Here is a 19794-nt window from a genome sequence, read left to right as displayed (position 1 = left end):
GTACCCAAAAAGCAGTTGTATAAATTTCCTTCTGAGACTGAAATCTTGGAGAGGTGTCTGTAATTTTGATTGCAGATTCACAACCAGAGAACGAATAGAACCTGTCATTTGAAGAACAAAGAGACAGAAACCAATTTTATGGACTCCCTTATAAAACTGTTTTGCTCCTCTTTGATCTTCAGGTGGCTGGTTCTGTAAAGTCTCCAATTATCTGAGGGTGGCCAAACGAGGCTGAGAGAAGCATTTAGAGCAGCGCTTCCCAAACGATGGGTTGCGATCCCAAATAAGGCGACAACATCAGCGGATGGGGTTGTGGCATGGGAGAAAGCGCTGTGCCAAGTCCTGCCAGGGCTGTAGAGGCTCAGGGGAAGGGCAGCAGGGTGGGGAGCCCCAAGCCCACAGCAGACAGACCACGTCCTCCCCCTGCATGGGTCCGTTTTGGCCATGCTGCCCACGAGGTAAGGGAAGACAGGGGTTGGGGGGGTGGGAAGCCAGGCACCATGCCATAAATGGGGTTATGCTGAGGAAATGTGCAGGAAGCACTGATTTAGAGAAAGGTGGGACAAGTCTGTGCAACTTCTTCATTTCTCACAGCAGTTCCCATAGGTGAAATAAATGAAAAGGATGACCCTCGGAGTGCTGTTTTGCCTCCCTGCAAGGTAATGCGTCTTAGAGATCCAAGAAATGATACGATCAAGGGTGCATGGGAACCAATCCTGTGACATCAGAAGCTGAGCATACTAATGATGGAGTTGCAAGGAGATCTGGATCTTTCTTCGAATCGAGCATGACCTTGTGAGCTGGGGGGAAGAAGGAAATTAAGATCCACTCATCTGCTTTAGTCTGAGAGGCTTAAGGAATCTCCTGGATGCCAGTTCAGTTTTAATGGCAGAAGTATTTCAATCCCATAGTCCTTTCTTCAATGCTGGGGCAGGCAGATCCGCTGGCTTTCCTTGAAGATTGAGTGTGATCATGGGCATCTGTGCAAGTGCTGCAAAGCCAGGTCTAAAGATCTCAGAACTGAATGCAAGTAGTCTGGAAACAGATCCTAGATCCAAAATTAGGGCATCCTGTGTTGTTTTTGGTTTTTTTTTTATTAAGTACCAGAAGCAATACCAGCCTTTTTTCCTGACAATGAGATCCTTCAATGGTGCCAGATCCTCCACACTTTTAGCAAAAGCTTGTTGAAGCAATACCTTTTTGTGAACTGTTCTAATGTTTCTTGCTTACCCATAGTTTATGAGTATTGCAGGTTTAGCATCTCAGGAGCCCTTATTGGGGCACATCAAGTATTTCGTATGGGCACAGAAGCATGGAGGGTCACTGAACAAGAGGCATGCCTTATAAGCAGATCCATACCACTGTTGCTGTACCATGTTGCTGAAGATCTATCTGTATAAACTATACTGTTTTTCTAAGCATACCATAATAGCCAAATTACAATAGCATAACAGTGACTATGAAATAATAACCCAGCCTTAAGCTACAATATTACAGTTAATCTTTGAAGAATTGGTCCAAAGGATCTGAAGTGGTCCGTGTTTGATTTATGTTGTAGCCGAAAGGAACTGGGATGGAAAAGGTTGCTCGGCCACTTTTTATACCCTTGTCTTCAAAGGGGGTATGACAATGATGGAGTGCTCTAACACAAGGTTGGGCAATTACAGTGGCTGGCAGGCCACTTAATGAGTTTTGGCGAGCTGTCGAGGGCCGCACACATAACATCTTTGAGAAGATCTCATTAAAAAAAAAAACTATAGATAAAAAAACCAAACCATAGTCTAAAAATCAAACATCTACTATAGCATATTTTAATTGTACTGCAAAAAGTAAATTTGGTAATAATTTATGTTTTATGACTGGTGCATATAGAGGTGATTGCATAATGGCTCAAAATAAAGTCTTACTCTTGGATATTGTGTGTGTGTGCGAGGGAGGGTGGGTGAGTATGTAGGGGCTGGGCATGAACTTGAGTGTGGGGGAGGCTAGGTCCCGAAAGCAGGTGAGAGGTGGGGGTAAGGGGGAGAAGGAGTGGGGACAGAGGGGCACTTGCAGCAGAGCTCACCTGGGCGGTGTGGGGCTGTTGCAGGTGTTGTCCACCACCCCCATCTGGCCTGAGGCTGCCCCCACAGAGCTCTGCATGGGGCTAAGTCCCACCTACTCCTGCCCAGTGCAGCCAGCACCATGCTCTCGCCCATACCCACCTTGCCCTGGTCAGTGCACACAAGTACTGTTCAGCACCCCACTGCCCCCCAGGTACTACTCAGCTCTCCCCATCTCCAGCAGCTTCTCCTGCCCCTGCTGTGCCACTCCAGGCACCTTACACCCACTCAGCTGCTCTTCGTGCCAGGTCACCAAGTTGGTGCAAGACACCCAGGAGCCAGAGCTCCTAGCTGGGTATGTGGTGCTTGGCATGTGCCCCCACTTTCACCAGCACTTCCTTCTGCTACTGGCTGCCTGGAGTAGTGCAGTAGGGGCAGGAGGAAAAGGAGGAGGCACCTTTTGGAGGTGGGGGGAGCCAAGGACTACCCAGAAGGCTGCAGCGGCAGGTGGATCAGCCCCTCTGGGAAGTTGTGTGTGCTGGCCAGGTATGGGGTGAGTGTGGGCTGAAGCACAGTGCAGACTGCCCTGGGCAGAAGCAGGACAGACTTGGCCCCATGCAGAGCATCACCGGGGCAGCCATAGGCCAAATACAATCAATTGGCAAGCTGGATCCAGCCCACGGGCCATATTTAACCGCTGCTCTAACAGGAACTGATATGAGAAAGATCCTTCATCTGAGCTGTGGCAATCAGGGCATCTCACATGTGGGAACATGCAGATGACACTTGAAGAAATTAGGGTCACGAGTGTTCATGTAAAATTAAAAGACATATTTTACTAGACACATTTCCCACAGAATCTTGGTAAACTGACAATGGTTTCTGACAAAATGTGGGTGAAATGTTGGATACTTACTGTATGAGCAGCCATAGACTTCAACTCTCAGCCCTATTCTTCCATTGGGATTCCACTTCAGAGGGATGAAGCGCAGAAAGCGGGCCTTCATCGAGTGCAGAAATTTGTGCTCCACAACACTGTCTGCATTGGTATTCCCTATGAAGACCTGCCAGGAAAGAAAGTCATCATGAGTGAGTGGTGAAGCTCATCTGGTAAAGGAACATAATCTAAGCAAAGACTACAACATTTCAAAGACCTGGCTCAGGGGAGGTCATCATCCGAGATTTTAGGACCTAATTGGAGCATCTCCAAATTATCTCCATCTCCCAAGTCTGGGCTGGGAATATTGTAGCATTCCCTCTTCCTCCAGTGTTCCATTATTAGTCAAGTATTCCAGCAAATTTCCTCTCTCATCCAAGACTGGGACTTGCAGCAAAAAGTTGTGCAAAAATGAAAATGAAAATGAAAAGTTTGATACTTAAAAAAAAAAAAAATCTCAAAAAGGGCCACATATGCAAAAGAGGAGACTCTCACATAAAACAGCACTTATTTTTCTCCAGTTAAAAAATGAACTAGAAGTTTTCCAATTATGCTAGGGGCATATGGTTGTATTATTCAGTTTCAGATTGAAGAAAAACATAACTTCATTGGGATGAGTTAAAAATAGTCTGCAGGGCTGTGAAATAGGAGTTTCATTGCCAGGAGCAGATAACAGACAGCAGAATTGCAGAATAAAGAATAGCTTAACTGGTGGAACATCAAAACCATTAAAAAGAAATACAGTTCATTAACACCTCTGGAATGAAGAGTTTAGAAGGAATCAGGTAGATTATAATGAGCCAGGGAGTCAATTGACTCCCTCAGCACTGCCTGACTAGAAATGCTGCTGCCACTGCCGCGCGGTTGGTTTTAAACCTTGGGTGAAGCAAGAATCAAAGGGGAGTGCAAGTGCATCCATACATCCCCCCTGGATCCGTCCCTGTTTCCATCTGATTTTCACAGCTCTCCTGTTCAATGCTGGGTGCAATATGAGCTCACACTGCAAATGTGGACACAGGGCTCAGAGCCGGCACCCCTGGAAATTCTGATATAGGCTTTGGGTTTTTATTTTTTATTTTTGGGTGGGTGGGCAGAAAATATGGGCACGGATATTTGTGAGTGCTACTGGTATCCCCAGAACAGGAACTGCATTTTTATCCAGAGGGTATAGCCCAACTCTAGATACAATTGTGTGAAAGTTCCCTTTCAGAAAGTTGCTATTTTACCCAAATTAGTGTCCCATTACATAAATGAGGCCAACATGAAAAAATAATATCTGGACCCTTGGTAATCAATGCTCATTCTCTCGGGATGGTTTACTGGCATGTGATGAGGACAGGGGTGCTTTATCAAATAGGTTCAGAAAGTATCACGGGCAGAATAAACATGGGACTCTCTAAGAAATGGGTGTCAAAGTTACACCAAGATCCAGAACAATGGGGATCCTCCTGGACCAGATCCATGGAGCTAGTGGCAGCCTGGGGTTGGTGGCAAAGGTCTGGCAGTAGTGGTGGTGGAGGTCCAGCAGAGGTGGGCCAAAGGGGCAGTGGGTCAGGCAGCCCCAGGGTGCCTTAGGGCAGTGTGTTACAACCCGTGCTCGCTCTGAACATAGCTATGTTCAGCAAGGACTCCAAATATTGAGGCAGGTCACAGCCCTCCATAGCCACAAGCCCACTTTCCAGTAGCCCTTCTAGGATGTTCTTGAGGCAGACTCACCCCTCACCTCTTGTCCTGGACCTCTACATACCACAGATCTTGTTTTCCTCCCACAAAACAATTCCCTGAATGATTAACCCTTCTGAACATGATCTCTCTTTGGTAATTAAAGCCCTTCAGTATGTGGGGAGTGGGGTTGCTCCCAGTTTCAAAGCTAGGTCAAGAAAGTAGTGACCAAAAGTCACCAGGGGACTGCTTTCCAGCTTGGGAAGTGGGCCACAGTTTGAAGAGCACCTCATGTGACCATTCAGCTAGGAACAGACATTACACATAAACCGGTTTAAGTGATCAGAAAATGGTTTTAAACCTGTAACAGAACAGATGTTCAGTGCACATAAACGTGGTTGAATGTAGTATCAATCTTAACTGATTTGGGTCTGACTGGTTTATGCAATGTCTCTCCCATACCCCATCTGGTTTAAATTAAATCAGAGTTCCCCAGCATCCCAGCATGCTCTCTGCGCTGGGTGGGGCTGTCTTCTCCAAAGAGCTGAGCTGGCCCTTCCCCTCTGTTCCCTGGCTGCAGCTCCGGCACAGACTGCACACACAGCAGGGTCTGCCTGGCTTCTTCCTGCTTCCCCCTCCCCACTCACTGCTAAGCAGGGACTCTCCCTTCCCCTCTGCCTTACAGAGACACCTCTCAGCATTAGCTAGCAGACCACATGCTGGCTATGGTCTGGGCTGTGGCAGGCATGATAAAGGCAGACAGGAAAGTGTCGGCTTAGGGCTTTTTGGAGCTAATCAACAGGTAGCTGGTAATGTCCCTCCATTCCTTCCATGGAAAAGCTGTCTAAGAAGAGCTTGAACTAATGGAAAGAGTTGTTTTTGTTTTTTTTTTCTGATGGTCTGATAAACACTGAATTAGGGGTGATAAACACTGTGTTATCACATCCCTGCTGGGCTGCTTGGGGTGGGGGAACCCCTCCCTATTCAGAGAATCCTGTTGGGGCCTGACCATGCCCCTCCCCCCCCCCCAGCTCAGCACTGTGGAAGGGAAGGGACAGCTGTGCTAGCACCCCTGGCATCTAGCCTGAGCCACTGCAAGCATGTGCCAGCATTTCTGGAATGAAAAGGGAATGTCTTTCCATCTCCAAATCGGTTCAAGCTTTGCAGGTTAGACTAACCTGTAAAGATCGAATCAATTCAGGCTCAAGCTTTTTTAATGTCTGTCCCTAGCCTTCAAGACATTCTGCACCTGTAATAACAATTGCCTAAGGCATGCTGTAATCTCACTGGGCATGGAAAGTCCAATTCAGTGGAGGATAATATTAGATTCCTTTTCCCCCTGTAGCAAATGAAGTTATCTTCCTCTTCTGTGCACTTGAAGCTATCAAAGGCTAAGTCTCAAATTCAGTTCTAACGTTAAATATGATATTGCTGTTCCCCCCCCACCCCAAAATTCCACCTCCTGGAATCCTGTGATGGCATAATGATGTTGGTCACCTTTAAATAAAACATTTCCAGTCATCACGGTTGGCGAGATATGAAAGCAATCAAAAGACTTAAAAAAAAAGTATAATAATCAGAAGCTAACAAAAAAAGAACCCCATTTTTTCCATCCATGTTTTTAAAGAAATTTCAGGATTACTTTGGTGCTTTACTTATAATTCTAGAAAGTATAGGGTTGGTAATACTATACTTTCCATCACATAATAACTGCTTTCTGGATGAATATTTTCAAAGACATTTTTTTAAGAAAGACACACAAAGAAAAATCCCAGAAACAAGATACAGTCAAGAGCAGAAATGATCTCCTGGCATGTTCTGAAAACTAAGCTACTCACAAATACCATCTATTTCTTGTTCAAATCATTGGCTGTGGTTTCAAGAAAAAGATCCACATATTTCAGTCACAGCACACTTGTTATTACTGGAGTGCATGCAGTTAGCAGCTGGAAGCGGAGCCAACTGTGTGCTTGGCATTGTAAAGGCAAGGCAGGCCTTGCCTTAATGAATTTATACTCAAACTGTAGAAAACAGAGGGAGAAGTATAGGGGATAGAGAGGCAGGGTGGTTGTTTTTGTCTGCAGGTTCCCGAGTATAGATTTAGGATTCCACCCTTCAGCACCCAACTTTGAAACTTTTAGCATTAGTGGCATTGCAGTATCAATACAGGAGGATTGTTCAGACTCAAAATCCAGACTCCAAATCATCTGACTCCTAATTCCATGCTGAACAACAGAACTGTCCTTCCCACAAAGAAAATGTCTTCAGCTCTGCAGGCTGAAACTAAAACATAAGGAAAAGCCTGGCATTTTCCCCATAGTCATCAGCAGTTAATTGATCTCTTCCAGCTGTAGGTGCAAAGAAATAATTAATGCTTTAAAGAAAATGAAATAAGGATGTAGCAGCAGATTCCTTAGCCCCACGGCTTAAAATATTGATCAATACTAAACTTAGGGAGGGAGGCAGAAATAGCTCTGTTTGAGAAAGTGCTACTATTACAACAGGTTATTGATTGGGATTAATCCTCAGGAATAAAACAAAGAAAACAATGCAGAAAACAACAACACACCCAGTTGCTATTTCCTGTGTAACACAGTTGATCTCTGGGAAGAAGCACACAACTAGGCATCTTTGGTTCCTTAGAGACTCTTAGATGGCAAACACTGGGGGAATGATTGTTCTAATACCACTGGGGATCAAACAGGTCCCAAGCCAGAGTCACTGGATGCACAGTGGCATGTCACCGGTTACACTGGCGTGTGCTGCCTACTGTCAATGAAGGGAGATTTTGTAGGCAACAGGCCAATTTGTAGCATCTGATGAAGGAGGTAGGTTGTTGCCTACGAAATCTCATGCCTTTCAGAACCAGATAGGCTCTAAGGTGCCACCCTGCCCTGCCTTCTATCGGACTTCAGACTAACATGGCTAACCACCCTTCTGTGGGCAAAACTGAGTATTTTATCTACATTTATACAAGGCAAATGGAAAATGGAAGACAAGGTGTCAACCCCAATGTATGACTTTCAAACCAACCTTATGCGTGCATTGGAATGTGATAATGCTGTGATATGTACCATCCTGCCGTAACATTTGAGGATGGAGCTGGGCTGTTCTCAGTGGGGGCAGATGACAGACCAAGGAACAACAGTCTCAAGCAAGGGAAGTTTAGGTTAGATATTAGGAAGAATTTTCTCACTATGGGGGTAGTGAAACACTAGAACAGGTTTTACCCAGAGATGTGGTGCAATCTCCATCCTTGGAGGTTTTCAAGACCCAGATAGACAAAAGCTTTGGCTGGGATGATCTAGTTGGGGATGGTCTCGCTTTAAGTAGGAGGTTGGACTAAATATGACCTCCTGAGGTCCTTTCATTTTCTATGATTCTATGATTTGGGTGTTTGGCATGTATTTCCTCCCTTCATATAGCAGTGCCAGACTACCCTACATTCTTCCCTTTGCATAATGTAGCAAGCCTCCCTTTCCCATAATGGGCAGGGGTGTCCCATGGGACTGGTGAAAAACCGACGCAAAGTACCCATTTAGCAAGTTGCCTTTTTCCTGGGCATTGGTTGTCAGTTGTCCCATCTAGTTTAGCAGGGGTCCAATGCTGCCCTTGCTTTTCCTCCGGCTCCCCACATAATGTAGCAGTGGTCTTTCAACACAGGTTGATTTTATCCAAAATAGCATTTGCATTAACAGTTTGATGAGTTATATTGAGCTAGAATGAAACTCCCCAGAAAAAAGAAAAGAACTGCCTTTGCTTCAGTAGATTAGTGCTAAGAAACCTATTAGGGGTGAGGGTAAAGAACATTAGTATCCCAAATCTCATTGGAAATCACCATGATTTGACTGTATAACTCCATCAGATCCCTTTGAAAACCCCAGCCAAACAAACAACTAAGAGGAGCTTTCCATTAAAAGAACATCTGTGAATCCGGAGTAAACTGAAATAGCTCAGTTAATGCCGACATAACTATGCTGATTTACACCATATGAAATCCGATGCAACATCCTTTTATATCATCTTGCTATAAGATTGAGAGAGAACGTGATAGCTGCTCCTGGATCTGAAATGATGAAAAGAAGTTTGCTTAGAAAAACATGTCTATTCATCAAAGCCTAATAAACTAAAGAGACAGGACCAGGTCAAGACTGTGCCTCTGCCTCCCCTGACACACACTCAGGACCACAAACAGCAACTTATTTACCAATCTATAGAAGCCGACTCCCATAATGACTCTGATGATTATGTGCTCTCCCACTTTATTAAGCAGGTAATGAGGTGGGTTCAAACTGTGAATGGAAAGAGAAGTGTTGACCCAATCAACTCTGCCTGGTGCATGGCCAGACCTGGGGTTAACTGTCTTCCAGGGGAGTTATTTCCAGACGTGTCTAATGCTTTCTTTCCTGCTTAAGCCGCTCTGATGAACCGAGCTAAAAATCAAATTATGAACGTGCAGGGGCCTTCAACACAGATGTTTGCAATTTACATTACAGTGACCTTAATTTAAGGCACTGCAGGCAGGGAAGCATCTCTCTCCCTTAAAGATCTTGCCTGTGTCATTCTTATGGACCGCCGCTAACATGCAAAGAAAGAGAAACAGGAAGCAAACAAAGGCAGACTCATTCAAAATAACTAGTAGCTAGACCTAAGAGAATGAAAAAGATTTAAGTCAACTTCATAAGCACCAAAGCAGCAGCATACAGTGCTTTCCCTTTCTTTCAAACTATGCTATTAGTCTGGGAAAGATCACGATCTGTACAAGTGAAAGCTGCCATGATTCAGAACATCATCTAAACATCTCATGGAAACTTGTGAAATCACTGGATGAAGATGGCTTTCAAGTTGCAGCTTTTTGTTAACGAACCCAAAAGTCCATAAAACAACCCTGGATATATAGCGGAAAGAATGTCGGCCAGTCTCTTTTAGATCGTCTAGGCTGAAAGATGCTTTGATCCTGAAATAGCTCCATCATCAAGAGAGATATAGCTAAGCTTCAGTCATGCTCAAGTTTCAGTTAACTAGAGTTTTAATTCAATCAAGTGGCAGAGGTTTCTTTTAAGCTAGAAAAGGGTTGTCAAGTTTTTAGAAGTCACTGGCCAAAACAAAGCTGTCCTGGGATTCTGTTCCCAATATCTATAGTGATTGCAATGGGCTGAAAGGCGTGAAATCCCATTCACGCTGTGCTGGATCTCCGCCTCCCCGCCAGTGCCGCTTTGCCCTGCAATGGTTATCATTGCACCCGTGCCTTCTATTGACAGGATAAATTTGAACAGGTGTTCAGCAGCCCCTAGGTCCTTTTCTAACAATGAACACACCACAAGATCCTTTAATCTGAGCAAGGAAAAATAGGCAACCTTTGGCAATTTTAGGGATTTTATGAAGAGTTTTAGATGGGAACAATCTTTCAGTAGAGACATTTAGGAGACAGTTAAGTAAAGGTGTTTCCCCAGTATCACATAGTGATAGTATTGGAAAGTGTCGAGATGGAGATTTGTTGGGCAAGCATTTTTCTGGGCTCCTACTTCTGTGTGTGTTTAGCAACAGCTAAAAGCAATTCTTTGTTCACGTGTCTACAGCAGACAAAACTGCCCCAGCTACAAAAAAATAAATAAATAAAGTTAGCCCATCTGCACAATGTTTAACCCTTCAAATTTAAACCCCAATTTCACAAGGAGCTCTGCCTTCACTTGGACCCTCCTTGGGGGTAGCATTTCATGTGCATGGAGGGTATGGCAGGAACAAGTCCTGAAGGTGCCTCTCCTCTCCGCATAAGATCATAAAAGCATCTCTTTGCACCTCAAATGGGCAGACAGAGCAATGGGGGACTGCTTGGCTGATGAAAGATTGGTGGTTGTGATATTTGTTCTCACTAGCCATGTGGCTAAAGCCCTTTGGAGTCAAGAACAGGCTGCTCTATTGATTTCAATGCACTTGGATCAGGCTCAAGGGGCCAGAGAAGAAGTGTGCTACCATCATTAATGGCAACCATGTGGGAGTCTAGGGAATCTAGCATTATTTCTTGCTACTGTGTGACCTGGAGCAGGTTTCTTCCTTTGTCTGTGCCTCCCTCCACCCCCATTTTTTTTTTCCTGCAGTTTACTAATAACTTCTATTTTATTTTTCTGCAAAGTGTTTGTCCTTCAAGGAGTAAAGACAGCATGTGGCCTGGCATCTTGCCTGTTTTTCTGTTGGGGCGAGGGGAAGAAAGAGGGCTGTCAAAATTAATAGATTCATAGATGTTAGGGTCAGAAGGGACCTCAGGAGGTCATCGAGTCTGACCCCCTGCCCTAGGCAGGAAAGAGCGCTGGGGTCAGACGACCTTGAATAGCACTGGTGCAAGGACCGAGCCCTGCGGGACCCCACTACCCACATCTTTCCAAGTCAATACTGACCCATCCACCACCACTCTCTGGATGCGACCCCTAGGCCAACTTGCCACCCACCTGACCTAAATTAAAATGATCTATCCCATACTGCATGCAGGAAGACGAGACTCTCCCTCCACTTGCAAATATAAAAAGAGAGGGGGGAAAAATATGATGCAAAGCTCCAAAAACGAACTGAATTTTAGCATACAACATGGATTAAAATGAATCTCTCCAGCACTTGGTAATGAGCCCTGGGTCCATTGCTAGGAATTACATTTGTTTTTTATTGAGATACAAGGCAGACTGTTTCAATAATGCAGTGTCTGATTCAGTTCTCTCTCCCTCCATATCCCAAGTAGTGACAGTTTTTGCACAGAAGCACAAGATACGGAGCAGTGAAGTGGGGAAAGGATCCAGTAGCATGCTCTCCACCTTTGCCCATTATTAATTGCATAATCTGCTCAAGCGAGAAGGTGACATGCATTTGATCTGCCCCATTGGACTGTGCGTACCACCTTTTGTTAGTGGCCTTCCAAACATGAGCAAAAACACGGGTAACAATCTAATTAGCCTCAGATGATTGGATTCGGTCTCAGACAGTCATCTGTTTTAGTCCATTATCTATTATCCTTATGATAAAAATATAATATTAGACTTGGTTTAGTACAGCTGTTTGAGGATTCTCCAACACAATGCTTTTCCAATAGAAACATCGAGGCTTTATTTATTTATTTTTAAATAAAAGTTAAAATATTTTCCAGGGAAATTTTAATTCCACCCAAAAAATGTCAGAACGTCCATCAGGAAAAAAATCTAAAGTAATATATTTTGTTTGGCATTAGTTCTACTTGAATTGGTTTGTTTAGTTGTATTAAATTGACCTCATTCCTTATAAATCCACTGCTTTAGGCAGGGAATATGGCTATAATGCTCCTTGCCTGGATTATACCTCAACATGACTCATGACCGACATAACTCAAGAGTACCGTAACTCTGTCAGTTTAATCCCAATTGCATTGTGAAAGTTTTAATTCACATGGAGGCCAGACCTATAGTTCCCATATGACAAAAGAATCAATAGTTTAATATTGACCTGACTAAAGATGAAGCTTTAAATAAGATAAAAGAAAGCATTTTGATGTCAGGGGTCTTGAAATGCCTCATTTAGATAGAAAATTCCCACACCAGGAATCTGGCACTTCCGAATGAGTTCCCTCCCTCCCCCCACCCCACACCAAGCATTTCTATTCCACAAGGAAAGTATTTGAAGATTTGACTTTTTCGAATGTTGAGTCAAAAACAAATGTTGAAAAGTCTGCATATCTACCAAATTATGTGGAATTGTAATCATCTAGATGTATTGGATGCTAGTAGTAGATCACAGACGTGAACCTTCCAGGAACAGACAAAGCTAAATCTCATGAAAGATGGTTTATCAACTCCTGAGGGAATCCCTGTGCAAGTACCATTGTTTTGTTCTTTCCCCACTAGCCAAGTGTTCAAAGCCAGGGCACAGATGCAAAGGCCAATGAAGTCAATGGAGTAACTCCCACAGGACTTCACAGGCCCCTTTGGTTAAAAGGGAATTTTGCCACAGAAGGCAGGAGCAGCAGAAGGCACTATATTAAGCAGATGCTTCAATACGGGCCCCGAAAATGCACAGCTGATCAAATTATACTGGTACATTTATCCATTTCTCATAATTGCTTTCTTTTTGGTGGATTGCTACTGAAATGCTTCTCATATGAAGCGTAGTTTAAAAAAGCAATTTGAGTAGGGGGAAAGGTATCACTTTGCACCCTCGCGGGAAACTATTCCAAGAATAAGAGCCAGCCAGGAAGAAGGCACTATGATGAAAAGGGAAGAAGGGAAGCTGTTAAGAAAGCCTTGCTCACTCCAGTGTCTTGCCCAACCTGCCGTCTCCTTTCACTCTCTTAACAGTCTTAAATGGATATAGTATTTTTTTTTCTTTAATCCTATAGTAAGAGTCTGTGTATTTTCATTATACACCCAGATAAATGCAATAGCCCACCCCACACAGAACTGCATTTCAGTTATAGGAATAACTACATCCAGGCTTAATACTAACTTAAACTGTAGAGTTTTTTGAGTGATGGGATTATAGAATATTATCATTTCTGGTAATATTACTAATAGCAAAACCAATTATTATTGGGATACAACAACAAACACGTATCAAGTTCTGCCCATAACCAACTAAACAGCACCACTGTGCACAAGGAAGACCAGGACAGCTTGACTCAAATGCTGCCGCCCCATGTAGATGACAATGTGTAGTCATCATAAGCAGGGATCCTGGTTTTCTCCGATTTAAAAATTCCCCAATTTTTGGTTAAAAAAAGGTCACCTGGAATCTACATTTTGCCATGATTTCAATGAAATACCACTAATGTATAGATAGATAGATAGATAGATAGATAGATAGATAGATAGATAGATAGATAGATAGATAGATAGATAGTGGTGTTTCATTTTAATCACAAAAAGATGGATTTGGAGTTGCTTTATTTAAACCAAAAATTGGGGATTTTTTTTTTTTAATCAGAGAAAACCAGGATGTCTGATCACAAGAGAAGATAACCGGGTACCACTGACCTGGCTACAAAAGTGAAGGTGCTCTGGCACTTCACAAAGTGAGCATGGTGCCACTGAATGAAGTTACAGCAGTGTTGACTGGAAAGAACATTTGGAAATGGAGCAAAATATCCCGTTTATCCAAAAACACTGTATTCCTATGGACGACCCCCAAATTTCTCTCTGCAAGTGAGCAAGCATGGTGTCACCATCCACAACCCACTGTACTCTGTACATGAAAAGATACATTCTGTGAATATGGGGCATAATAAAGAAAACCGTAATTATAATATAATTACAACAATAATGGAAGCTTAGCCTACAGCAAAGCTAAAATTGTAAAATACAAGGCAAACGTTAGCAACTAATTTGGGTTTCTGTTCAATATCCTATACATTATTTTTAAAAAAAATGCATATATATAGATGTATTATAGTACTCTCTATATTGGTATTTTAAGCTTCATCACATCAAAGGAGAAATATTTCCCTAGAACCTTGACTAGATTAACCTTACTCAATAGACTGCAACATCTCTTTCCATTGCCAACATTAATCACACACTTCAGCTGTTCTTTTGCATAAATCTCCTGGAGACTTGCATGCTTTGTATTGAATTAGTGGGATTAACAATGCAGTGAATGTGTTTATATCTAGTAATGTTGGGCAACTCTTGCAAGCCTCCCCACATTTAGCTGCATCAAAGTGAGTTTAAATAGCTAGCTCTGTGCTCTTGGTAACTCTCTCTCTGATTATAATTTGCCAGCCATATCCAGCATGATGACACCAGAGAGGTGTTAGTTATTCCATGCAAGAGTGACCTTAAATGAATATTTGACTTCATTATCTTACATTATTTCCTTCTTTTATAGTCTGACAGCATTTCCATTTGGAGACACACAATAATGTCCTATGGAAAGGGACGGATAGGTAGACTTAATTTTCTCCAATGCTTTCACAAAAGAGTGAAAAGAAAATCCATTTTTATCCAACAGAACTTTGCAAACTTTGCTCAGAACATAAAAAGTAGACAATTCAACCCAGAACATGACAAGCATATGCTGAAGACTGCCCTTACTACATTGTTTAAATTTCCCCTGAAATTTTATCACAGAACACATAATCCCATACACACATTGTTACTGTGACAAAGGAGGATAGTGAAACCTGGTCAATTCTTAATAAAGGTTGTAAAAACAGTGTAAGTGTTTAATCAAGGTAATGAAATAGGAAAAAAAAAAACATTAAAAAAATGACACTTTTTACTTACTCAGAACTCTCTCTATTGAGGAAAAATCTTCCTTTTCTATTCACAATGGAAAACGCTGTGTTACTAATGCTATGGGCTGAGCTAGGTAACTATATGTTGCTCCAGTGAAGTCAACAGAGCCAGTTGAAGATTTGGTCCTTTCAGTTTCCTAGGGTATTGTCTTGAAAACACAATAGCTAAATCAAGGACTTATCTTTTTTTATTCAGTTCTTTCCTAAGAGACTTACTGAAAAGCTTGCAGGTTTTCGCATTCAGTTCTATCCTTTAATGATTGCATTTTCCACACTGATCAAATCATCCTTTTAAACACAAAAGCATCTTGAATAAACCACTTTTCCTGACCCTAAGATAGTATAAACAAGTTTTGCAGTATGCCAGAGGAAATGTGGACATCTTTTTTGAAATATAGGCTTCATCCTTCAGTCTCAACCACATTTCTTATTCATAGATTCATAGATGTTAGGGTCGGAAGGGACCTCAATAGATCATCAAGTCTGACCCCCTGCACAAGCAGGAAAGAGTGCTGGGTCTAGATGACCCCAGCTAGATACTCGTCTAACCTCCTCTTGAAGACCCCCAGGGTAGGGGAGAGCACCACCTCCCTTGGGAGCCCGTTCCAGACCTTGGCCACTCGAACTGTGAAGAAGTTCTTCCTAATGTCCAGTCTGAATCTGCTCTCTGCTAGCTTGTGGCCATTGTTTCTTGTAACCCCCGGGGGCGCCTTGGTGAATAAATCCTCACCAATTCCCTTCTGTGCCCCCGTGATGAACTTATAGGCAGCCACAAGGTCGCCTCTCAACCTTCTCTTGCGGAGGCTGAAAAGGTCCAGTTTCTCTAGTCTCTCCTCGTAGGGCTTGGTCTGCAGGCCCTTGACCATACGAGTTGCCCTTCTCTGTACCCTCTCCAGATTATCCGCATCCTTCTTGAAGTGCGGCGCCCAGAATTGCACGCAGTACTCCAACTGCGGTCTGACCAGCGCCCGATAGAGGGGAAGTATCACCTCCTTGGACCTATTCGTCATGCATCTGCTGATGCACGATAAAGTGCCATTGGGTTTTCTGATGTCTTCACCACACTGCCGGCTCATGTTCATCTTGGAGTCCACTAGGACTCCAACATCCCTTTCCACCTCCGTGCCACCCAGCAGGTCATTCCCTAGGCTGTAGGTGTGCTGGACATTTTTCCTCCCTAGGTGCAGCACTTTGCATTTCTCCTTGTTGAACTGCATCCTGTTGTTTTCTGCCCACTTGTGCAACCTATCCAGGTCTGCCTGCAGCTGTTCCCTGCCTTCCGGCATGTCCACTTCTCCCCATAGCTTTGTGTCATCTGCAAACTTGGACAGAGTACATTTGACTCCCTCGTCCAAGTCGCTGATGAAGACATTAAAGGGATCGGTCCTTGGACTGATACTCTGTGGGACCCCACTGCCCACACCCTTCCAGGTCGAGACCGACCCATCTACCATGACTATATTACTATATCAAGCATACTACTATCTACTACTACTAAAAATATAAGCACAAAATTTTGAAAACTCAAGTATTGATACAAAGTGTACCAAGCTAGGGATTAAGACTATGATAGTAAAAGTCTGTCTCCTCATTCATTCATTAGGAAGCTATGGACATGCTTTTTTATTTCAGTGCGCTACATTAGATCTGAATGTTTCAGCCAGCTGGAAGATCAAAGCATCTTGCTCATGGATGAACGATATCTTCTGCTTCTCTGCTGAAAGAACTGTTTTAGATCCAAAAAGGTGCCAGTTATGCGGTAAATAGTTTTAAATATTTTAGCCCCTCAATTGAAATGTGTATATCCGGAAATAAGTCATGCTGTAGCGATGTAGCAATTAGGATCCAGGAAATAAGTGAGGGGCAAGGAAGGTTGTGGGTGATATCTTTTATTGGACCAACTGCATGGTTAGGACAGATTAAATGAGCTTTGAATGTAATTCATCCTTCTTCAGATCTGAGGAAAAGCACATCACAGCTACCACAATCAATGTTCTCTACATGAACCAATCAGAATCCATGGATCCTACACACACCCATGCCAAAAATGTGATACACTTCATATAGCACAGGGGCAGGCAATTATTTTGGGTGAAGGGCCGCTTACTGAGCTTTGGCAAGCCATTAAGGGCCGCATGACAGGCAGCCAGGGGCAGATATATATTAATTTTCTAAATTTTTTAGGGGCTCTGCAGGCCAGATAGAATGGCCTGGCGGGCCACATCTGGCCCACGGGCCGCATTTTTCCCACCCCAATATAGTACATCAAATGCCTTCATGACTATATGGGTGAATCCAGGCTAAAACGGCACACCAGAATGATCACAAAAAAATTAAAGACAGAAACACAGAGACACGTGGAGGAGAATCGGGTTCTCCGAACAAACGTGACTTTCTGACCTCACAATCATCATGTTGCATCATACCCCATGGAAATTAAAAAAAAAAAAAAAAAATCTTCAAAAGGCAAGCCTGCAAATAAAAGTTCATGAGCTAGCTTAACACTAAGAACCAAGGACTGAACACTATTGACTTCATAGCATACTACAATCTACTTGACTCCAGATAATCTCTCTTTGCCCTCCAAATGATAATGGCCTGCTTTCCCTCTTGATTTTCCACTAATCAAACAAACTTTTCTTCTGTCATTGACTTGTCTGCCACCCCTGGGAGTTTCTCTCTTCTCTGCAGCCCTGAAGCACTTGCAAACATTTAAGCACATAACTGCCATTGACTGGGTCAGACCACGGGTCCATCTTGACCAGATTCCCGTGTCTCACAGTGGTCTTAGAGAGGGGATGCTGAAAGGGAGAACAAACAATGTTTTTTTCCACTGTTCCTCTCTCACTTTTAGCCTCCAGAATTTAGGGTTGTAGCCTCCAGAATCAGGGGCTGTACCCCTAATTGACACTCAATAGCTACTGACCAACCTTTCCCCCAAAAATGTGTGCAATCCCTTTTTGAATCTGGCTACACTGTCAGCTTCCACAACGTCTTGTGGGAATGAGTTGCACGCTTTAATTACTTATGTGGAAAAAAAAAAATCCTGCTTTTTATTAGTTCTAAACTTAACTAGTTTCATTGTGTGATCCCTAGCTCTTGTCAGGTGACAGACAGTAAGTAATAAATCTGTATTTACTTTTTCTTCACCATTTAGAATTTGTAAATCTTTATCATGTACCCCGCAAGAATCTCTTTTCTAAACTTAATAGACCCGGTCTCTTTACATGGAAGCCCCTCCATATCACTAATCGGCCTTGTTGCCCTTCTCTGAACCTTTTCTAGTTCTTTTACACCCTTTTTGAGGTGTGGGGACCGAAACTGTGCGCAGGACTCAAGGTGTGAATGCACCATGGGTTTATAAAGGGGCATAATGATACTTTTGATTTTGTTTAAAATCCCCTTCTTAATAATTTCTAACATATTCTTTGCATTTTTGGCAGCCGCTGAGCACTGAGGTGCTGGCTTAGCAAACTGCTCGCAACGATCCCTTTCCTGTATGGTAACAGCTAATGTAGAGACCATCATAGTATAGGTACAGTTTGGGTTATTTTTGCCCATGTGCATCACTTTACACTTCCCTACACTGAATTGTTCAGCCTATGGATGAACACGACTTCCTAGGGAGGAATCAATATGGCTACCGTTTAGTTTATCAATTAAGTTTATCAATTACCTCTTCAATCTCATCTACTAAAACCTCAGCTTGGGGCATTTCCACTGACTGTCCCTGGAGAGGAGTGGATCTGGTGAGGAAATCTCCCTAAAATCTTACACCGTGAAGACAGGTGCAAAGAATGCATTTAGTCTCTTGGCAATGACCTTGTCATCCTTTAGTGCCCCTTTTATACCCTGACCACCCAAAGGCCAAACTGACTACCTGACATGTCTTCAGCTTCTAATGTACTTAGGATTTGAGGAGAAACTTTGCTAGAGACATTAAAGGTCAAAATTCTCTTTCTTAGCTTGTCATATTATGGTTTTATATTTGATTTGCAAGAGTTTGTGCTCTTTTTATTTTTCTCATTAGGATTTGTCTATCATCCTTTGAAAGAAGCCTTTTCCCCTGTTTATTGCCTCTGCAACTCCAAAAGTTTTTTAAATCTTTCACTGTGCCTACTTTTTTTTTCTCCCCCCCTCAGACCTGAAAAATGATGCATTATATCTGAAAACTCATCCAAGTCTATCCCAGGTTTGCAGTTGGTCCAATAAAAGATATAACCGAAAAAAATCCTTGCTTGTTGTATATATCTGAAAATAGATATGCCACAAAAAAACACCAGGAAAGTGGGGGAATTCTGGACTGTTAATTATAAGAAGACATTTGAAAAGAAATATAAAACTGTCCTGTTTACTACTGGGGATGGTCATACAACCTCTCTTACTGTTACAAGAGTGGTCCAAGAACAAGAGAACATAAATGTCTATATTTCTGTAAATAATTAGAAGCAGATGCTAACCTACGTCAAGGGCACATAGGGAGAACCTCAGTGCCTAAGTCACAAAAAGGGATCCTATTAAACCCTGGTCAGCACCAGCAAAAAATGCTTAGGTACCTAGATTCATTAATCACTCCAAATTTGGCCTGAAAAATTAATCCCTCCCTGCTTACGCTGTCCTCCAGGAGGGAAGTGCATTGGCTCTCTCAAGTTATTATTTCCCTAAACTATTTGAGATGCTGAACACAAGCCCCATCTATCCCTTTCAATCTACTCGGTGAGGAGCAACAAATAAGATGCCATCTTCTAACCTTTGAATGCCAAAACCTAAAGGGCACGTGGCCTGAACAGGGTTACTGGGAACATCCTTAATTCCCTTGAGGCAAGGATTTTTGTGGGTGATATCTTTTATTTGACCAGGTGCATGACTAAGATAGATGAATATGTAGCAAAACCCCTAGTTTTTCT

General features: G+C 42.9%; 1 protein-coding gene across 1 annotated transcript in view; it reads right to left on the bottom strand.

Moving 5' to 3' along the window:
• CNTNAP5 (contactin associated protein family member 5) overlaps positions 1–19794 on the bottom strand; it is a 462074-nt gene that overhangs the window by 235437 nt on the left and 206843 nt on the right. Inside the window, exon 4 of the mRNA XM_019480590.2 lies at positions 2959–3106. Within this exon, the coding sequence (XP_019336135.2) occupies positions 2959–3106 (148 nt within the window). The remainder of the gene's footprint in view (positions 1–2958; positions 3107–19794) is intronic.

The sequence above is a fragment of the Alligator mississippiensis genome, chromosome 4, assembly GCF_030867095.1.
Source record: "Alligator mississippiensis isolate rAllMis1 chromosome 4, rAllMis1, whole genome shotgun sequence".
NCBI classification, from domain to species: Eukaryota; Metazoa; Chordata; order Crocodylia; family Alligatoridae; genus Alligator; species Alligator mississippiensis.
The sequence above is the reverse complement of the archived record's forward strand: the minus strand, read 5'-3'. Positions and strand labels throughout refer to the sequence as shown.